Genomic DNA, 7,500 nt, shown 5'->3' on the forward strand with positions numbered 1-7,500 from the left:
GCAGGCTCCTTACCTTGACACACATAACAGTAAGCAAGACGGAAGGAAGGAAGGAGAAGAGGAAGAGATTAAAATAAAGAGAAAGAGAAAAAGTCAAACTGGTAAAAACTTCTTAAGGCTAGGGGGAGGTATTTTCACGTCCGGATGAAAAGTCTTCCCAAAGTAAACTGCCTGCTACTCAGGCCTGGAAGCTAGGATATGCATATTATAAGTATATTTGGATAGAAAACACGCTGAAGTTTCTGGAACTGTTTGAATGATGTCTGTGAGTATAACAGAACTTATTTGGCAGGTGAAACCCCGAGGATAAACCATCCAGGGGGAGGTCACTTTCTTTTCAATGTGTTTTCAATGGGAATCTAGAATTCTAAGACAGTTGCTTGCAGTTCCTATCGCTTCCACTAGATGTCAACAGTCTTTAGAAATTGGTTGATGTTTTTCCTTTGAGAAATGAAGAAGTAGCGCTATTCAGAACGAGGGCCGAGTGAAGTGTACTGTTTGATAGAGGCGCGTGACCTGAAAAGCTCGCTCCACTTTGTTTTCCTCCGCTATTGAACACAGTTTATCCTGTCTTAAATTTGATCAATTATTTAAGTTAAAAACTACTTAAAGTTGTATTAGGAAAGTTGTTTGAAATGTTTGGACAAAGATTACAGGTAACTTATGAGATATTTTGTAGTCATGTTGCGTGAGTTGGAACCGGTGGTTTTCTGGATCAAACGCTCCAAATAAATTGACATTTTGGATATATATCGACGGAATTAATCGAACAAAAGGACCATTTGTGATGTTTATGGGACATATTGGAGTGCCAACAGAAGAAGCTCGTCAAAGGTAAGGCATGATTTATATCTTTACTTCTGAGTTTCGTGTCGCGCCTGGCGGGTTGAATTATGATCGTCTGTCTTTGTTTGATGGGGTGCTGTCGTCAGATAATAGCATGGTTTGCTTTCGCCGTAAAGCCTTTTTGAAATCTCAAACGTTGGCTGGATTAACAACAAGTGTAGCTTTAATTTGGTGTATTGCATGTGTGATTTCATGAAAGTATAATATTTATAGTAATTTAATTTGAATTCTGCCATTTCACTGGATGTTGTCAAATCGATCCCGCTAACGGGATTTGATCCCTAAGAAGTTCTAATAGCCATTACGAGTCACTCACTAATATCCCTGTAAATAACAACCTTACAGGAGGACAAGGAAAGGATGGAGGCTTCACATGAAGACAGCTGGAGGATGGAGACATCACATGACGACAGCTGGAGGATGGAGGCTTCACATGAAGACAGCTGGAGGATGGAGGCTTCACATGAAGACAGCTGGAGGATGGAGACTTCACATGAAGACAGCTGGAGGATGGAGACTTCACATGAAGACAGCTGGAGGATGGAGACTTCACATGAAGACAGCTGGAGGATGGAGACTTCACATGAAGACAGCTGGAGGATGGAGACTTCACATGAAGACAGCTGGAGGATGGAGACTTCACATGAAGACAGCTGGAGGATGGAGACTTCACATGAAGACAGCTGGAGGATGGAGACTTCACATGAAGACAGCTGGAGGATGGAGACTTCACATGAAGACAGCTGGAGGATGGAGACTTCACATGAAGACAGCTGGAGGATGGAGACTTCACATGAAGACAGCTGGAGGATGGAGGCTTCACATGAAGACAGCTGGAGGATGGAGGCTTCACATGAAGACAGCTGGAGGATGGAGACTTCACATGAAGACAGCTGGAGGATGGAGACTTCACATGAAGACAGCTGGAGGATGGAGGCTTCACATGAAGACAGCTGGAGGATGGAGATTTCACATGAAGACAGCTGGAGGATGGAAACTTCACATGAAGACAGCTGGAGGATGGAGACATCACATGAAGACAGCTGGAGGATGGAGACATCACATGAAGACAGCTGGAGGATGGAGAATTCACATGAAGACAGCTGGAGGATGGAGACTTCACATGAAGACAGCTAGAGGATGAAGACTTCACATGAAGACAGCTAGAGGATGGAGGCTTCACATGAAGACAGCTGGAGGATGGAGACTTCACATGAAGACAGCTGGAGGATGGAGGCTTCACATGAAGACAGCTGGAGGATGGAGACTTCACATGACGACAGCTGGAGGATGGAGACATCACATGAAGACAGCTGGAGGATGGAGATTTCACATGAAGACAGCTGGAGGATGGAGACTTCACATGACGACAGCTGGAGGATGGAGACATCACATGAAGACAGCTGGAGGATGGAGATTTCACATGAAGACAGCTGGAGGATGGAGACATCACATGAAGACAGCTGGAGGATGGAGACTTCACATGAAGACAGCTGGAGGATGGAGACTTCACATGAAGACAGCTAGAGGATGAAGACTTCACATGAAGACAGCTAGAGGATGGAGGCTTCACATGAAGACAGCTGGAGGATGTACTCTGAGGAAGGTTTTAGGCCTAGTACCCAAACAAGTTAGTTTTTCATAATAAGAAGAAACATTTCAGTGAACTTCCCTCCAAAGAGGCTGAATGAATTGTGGATTCTGTGTCTAGTCTAGGATAGTAGATCTAATCTAGAGAGGCAGGCAGGCCCGTATGAAGTATCAATATTTGATCAGAGTCTTAAGAGGGGAAGAGAAGACGACTGGAGTCCCACAGCACCGCTACAAACCAACCCAGGCCTGACGGTACCAGCTCTATCCTTACACTAGACTTCTATGCCATTCTTATGAATTGTGGTGGACTCAAAGACAACTATATAAGCAAACTATTGTCCATCTCTTTTTATACCAATTTAAGCATGACATCTAAAATGTCATTTCAGGTAGTTGATCGGAGTTCCCAATCATTTCACTTTTACAGTTGAAGCCCCAACCTAGCACCTTCTACAGTGTTAACCATGCATCATACACCCCCCCCCGCCCCCCTGTTAGAGCGCATGCACCAGTCCAGGGCGCCATGCAGCATTCACCGACACCCAGTGGGCCGTTCCATCCTTGCAATGACAGGGAGAACTTTTCCCATGTCATTCTGCAACAGAGAAAAATAGAGAAAAGAGGAGATGAGGGGAACAAGGGAGGAAACTAGAGCTGTTAGAAAAGAGGGAGATGAGGGTGGAATTGAAGAGGTGTGGAATGGTGGGCTAATAGAGTTACAGGAGGTCATAAAGAGAAAGAGACCAGAGAGAAGAGAGACCAGAGAGAACAGAGATCAGAGAGACCAGAGACACCAGAGAGAACAGAGAGAAGAGAGAACAGAGAGAAGAGAGAAGAGAGAACAGAGAGAAGAGAGACCAGAGAGACCAGAGAGAGGAGAGACCAGAGAGAACGGAGGGAAGAGAGAACGGAGGGAAGAGAGACCAGAGAGAAGAGAGAGAAGAGAGAACAGAGAGAAGAGAGACCAGAGAGAAGAGAGAAGAGAGAACAGAGAGAAGAGAGACCAGAGAGACCAGAGAGAGGAGAGACCAGAGAGAACGGAGGGAAGAGAGAACGGAGGGAAGAGAGACCAGAGAGAAGAGAGACCAGAGAGAAAGAGAACAGAGAAGAGAGACCAGAGAGAAAGAGAACAGAGAGAACAGAGAGAAGAGAGACCAGAGAGAACAGAGAGACCAGAGAGAAAGAGAACAGAGAGAAAGAGAACAGAGAGAAAGAGAACAGAGAGAAAGAGAACAGAGAGAACAGAGACCAGAGAGAACAGAGAGAAAGCGACCAGAGAGAAGAGAGACCAGAGAGAAGAGAGACCAGAGAGAACGGAGGGAAGAGAGAACAGACAGAATAGAGAGAAGAGAGACCAGAGAGAAGAGAGACCAGAGAGAAAGAGAACAGAGAAGAGAGACCAGAGAGAAAGAGAACAGAGAGAACAGAGAGACCAGAGAGAACAGAGAGAAAGAGAACAGAGAGAACAGAGACCAGAGAGAACAGAGAAAGCGACCAGAGAGAAGAGAGACCAGAGAGAACAGAGAGAAAAGAGAACAGAGCGAAAGAGAACAGAGATAACAGAGAGAAGAGAGACTAGAGAGAACAGAGAGGAGAGACCAGAGAGAACAGAGAGAAGAGATTCCAGAGAAAACAAAGAACAGAGAGACCAGAGAGAACAGAGAGAAGAGAGACCAGAGAGAACAGAGAGTAGAGAGACCAGAGAGAAGAGGGAACAGAGAAAAGAGGGAACAGAGAGAAGAGAGACCAGAGAGAACAGAGAACAGAGAGAAGAGAGAACAGAGAGAACAGAGAGTAGAGAGACTAGAGAGAACAGAGAGAGGAGAGACCAGAAATAACAGAGAGAAGAGAGACTAGAGAGAACAGAGAGAAGAGATTCCAGAGAGAAGAGGGAACAGAGAGAAGAGGGAACAGAGAGAAGAGAGACCAGAGAGAACAGAGAACAGAGAGAAAGAGAACAGTGAGAACAGAGAGAAGAGATTCCAGAGAGAACAGAGAACAGAGAGACCAGAGAGAAGAGAGACCAGAGAGAACAGAGAGTAGAGAGACCAGAGAGAAGAGGGAACAGAGAGAAGAGGGAACAGAGAGAAGAGAGACCAGAGAGAACAGAGAACAGAGAGAAAGAGAACAGTGAGAACAGAGAGAAGAGATTCCAGAGAGAACAGAGACCAGAGAGAAGAGAGACCAGAGAGAACAGAGAGTAGAGAGACCAGAGACAACAGAGAGAAAGAGACCAGAGAGAAGAGAGACCAGAGAGAAGAGAGACCAAAGAAAACAGAGAGAACAGAGATAAAAGATAACAGAGACCAGAGAGAAAGAGAATAGAGAGGAGACCAGAGAGAACATAGAGAAGAGAGAGAAGAGACCAGAGAGAAGAGAGAAGAGAGACCAGAGAGAACAGAGAGAAGAGAGAGGAGAGACCAGAGACAGAGAGAAGAGAGACCAGAGAGAACAGATAGAAGAGATTCCAGAGAGAACAGAGAACAGAGAGACCAGAGAGAACAGAGAGAACAGAGAAAAGAGAGACCAGAGAAAAGAGAGACCAGAGAGAAGAGGGAACAGAGAGAAGAGGGAACAGAGAGAAGAGAGACCAGAGAGAGAAATAGGACAAAGACAAGGTTTAGTTGGGTCAGCCATGCTCCACTGTGCTGTTCTGCGCTGTGAAGGAACTGAGAGATGGAGAGCAGTAAAAGGAGGAGGAGGCAGATGACGGGAACCGCAGCCGCCCAATCAGAGTGGAGAGAGGGAGGCCAGGTGGCCAATGAGGTGTGGCGATGGAATAGCGCTGGGTCAATGAGCGATGGAGGTGGCATGCTCCACACATCCATGCTAGGTGGAGGGAGGGAGAGAGGGAGAGATGGAGGAGAGAGGAAGGGAGGATAGGGAGGAGAGGTAGAGGTGAGAAAGAGGGAGGAGGGAGTGGGGTGCCGCCCCAGGTGTGCCAGTCTACCTTGTTCCACCAGCCCACCGGTGGTGCCCGCTGCTGCTGCTGCTGCTGCTGCTGCACTGACACTGATTGGAGCGGTGGCGGAACGAGCGCCCACTGTTAGTGTCCCACATACCCACAGTAACCAGAGAAAGAGAGGGGGGGTTGGAATAGTAGAGGGAAGGGCAGAGGAGAGATGGAGGTTGGGGAGATAGAGAGAAGGAGGAAGAGGAGAGATGGAGGTTGGGGAGATAGAGAGAAGGAGGAAGAGGAGAGATGGAGGTTGGGGAGATAGAGAGAAGGAGGAAGAGGAGAGATGGAGGTTTGGGAGATAGAGGGAAGGAGGAAGAGGAGAGATGGAGGTTGGGAAGATAGAGAGAAGGAGGAAGAGGAGAGATGGAGGTTGGGGAGATAGAGAGAAGGAGGAAGAGGAGAGATGGAGGTTTGGGAGATAGAGAGAAGGAGGAAGAGGAGAGATGGAGGTTTGGGAGATAGAGAGAAGGAGGAAGAGGAGAGATGGAGGTTGGGGAGATAGAGGGAAGGAGGAAGAGGAGAGATGGAGGTTGGGGAGATAGAGGGAAGGAGGAAGAGGAGAGATGGCGGTTGGGGAGATAGAGGGAAGGAGGAAGAGGAGAGATGGAGGTTGGGGAGATAGAGGGAAGGAGGAAGAGGAGAGATGGAGTTTGGGAAGATAGAGAGAAGGAGGAAGAGGAGAGATGGAGGTTGGGGAGATAGAGAGAAGGAGGAAGAGGAGAGATGGAGGTTTGGGAGATAGAGAGAAGGAGGAAGAGGAGAGATGGAGGTTGGGGAGATAGAGGGAAGGAGGAAGAGGAGAGATGGAGGTTGGGGAGATAGAGGGAAGGAGGAAGAGGAGAGATGGAGGTTGGGGAGATAGAGAGAAGGAGGAAGAGGAGAGATGGAGGTTGGGGAGATAGAGAGAAGGAGGAAGAGGAGAGATGGAGGTTGGGGAGATAGAGGGAAGGAGGAAGAGGAGAGGAGAGATGGAGGTTGGGAAGATAGAGGGAAGGAGGAAGAGGAGAGGAGAGATGGAGGTTGGGGAGATAGAGGGAAGGAGGAAGAGGAGAGGAGAGATGGAGGTTGGGGAGATAGAGGGAAGGAGGAAGAGGAGAGATGGAGATTGGGGAGATAGAGAGAAGGAGGAAGAGGAGAGATGGAGGTTGGGGAGATAGAGAGAAGGAGGAAGAGGAGAGATGGAGGTTGGGGAGATAGAGAGAAGGAGGAAGAGGAGAGATGGAGGTTGGGGAGATAGAGGGAAGGAGGAAGAGGAGAGATGGAGGTTGGGGAGATAGAGAGAAGGAGGAAGAGGAGAGATGGAGGTTGGGGAGATAGAGGGAAGGAGGAAGAGGAGAGATGGAGGTTTGGGAGATAGAGAGAAGGAGGAAGAGGAGAGATGGAGGTTGGGGAGATAGAGAGAAGGAGGAAGAGGAGAGATGGGAGGTTGGGGAGATAGAGAGAAGGAGGAAGAGGAGAGATGGAGGTTGGGGAGATAGAGGGAAGGAGGAAGAGGAGATATGGAGGAGAGGGATAGAGAGACAGAGAGGAAGAGGAGAGATGGAGGTTGGGGAGATAGAGGGAAGGAGGAAGAGAGAGATGGATGTTGGGGAGATAGAGAGAAGGAGGAAGAGGAGAGATGGAGGTTGGGGAGATAGAGGGAAGGAGGAAGAGGAGAGATGGAGGTTGGGGAGATAGAGGGAAGGAGGAAGAGGAGAGATGGAGGTTGGGGAGATAGAGGGAAGGAGGAAGAGGAGAGAAGAAGGAAGAGAAGGAAACAGATATGGGTCATTAGTCCAAAAGAGACAATTAATAACACACAGAGAAACACAATACAACACAATATCACAAAGAACATTACACATTCTACAAATGTAGGTTCTGGTCTTCCACACACATCCTCATTGACCCAATACCCAACTGGAACAGTTCATGAGGGTTAGAAGGAGATGCCTTCCCCGAGGTATATCTGTTAACTTTACTTCCTTTATTGTCTGCCCTCTACCTCCTTCTCTCTATTCCCCAACCCCCTTCTCTCCTCTACCTCCTTCCCTCTATCTCCCAACCTCTGTCTCTCCTCTACCTCCTTCTCTCTATCCCCCAACCTCCTTCTCTCCTCTTCC

At 47.9% G+C, this 7,500-nt stretch overlaps 1 protein-coding gene across 19 annotated transcripts in view; it reads right to left on the reverse strand.

Moving 5' to 3' along the window:
• Positions 1-7,500, reverse strand: part of LOC124036602 (calcium/calmodulin-dependent protein kinase type II subunit beta-like) — a 160,499-nt gene that overhangs the window by 53,238 nt on the left and 99,761 nt on the right. For all 19 annotated transcript variants that reach the window (XM_046351378.1, XM_046351379.1, XM_046351380.1 and 16 more), the window contains one exon: positions 5,390-5,482. In XM_046351378.1, the coding sequence (XP_046207334.1) occupies positions 5,390-5,482 (93 nt within the window). The remainder of the gene's footprint in view (positions 1-5,389; positions 5,483-7,500) is intronic.

Source organism: Oncorhynchus gorbuscha, linkage group LG05 (genome assembly GCF_021184085.1).
Source record: "Oncorhynchus gorbuscha isolate QuinsamMale2020 ecotype Even-year linkage group LG05, OgorEven_v1.0, whole genome shotgun sequence".
Taxonomy (NCBI): Eukaryota; Metazoa; Chordata; class Actinopteri; order Salmoniformes; family Salmonidae; genus Oncorhynchus; species Oncorhynchus gorbuscha.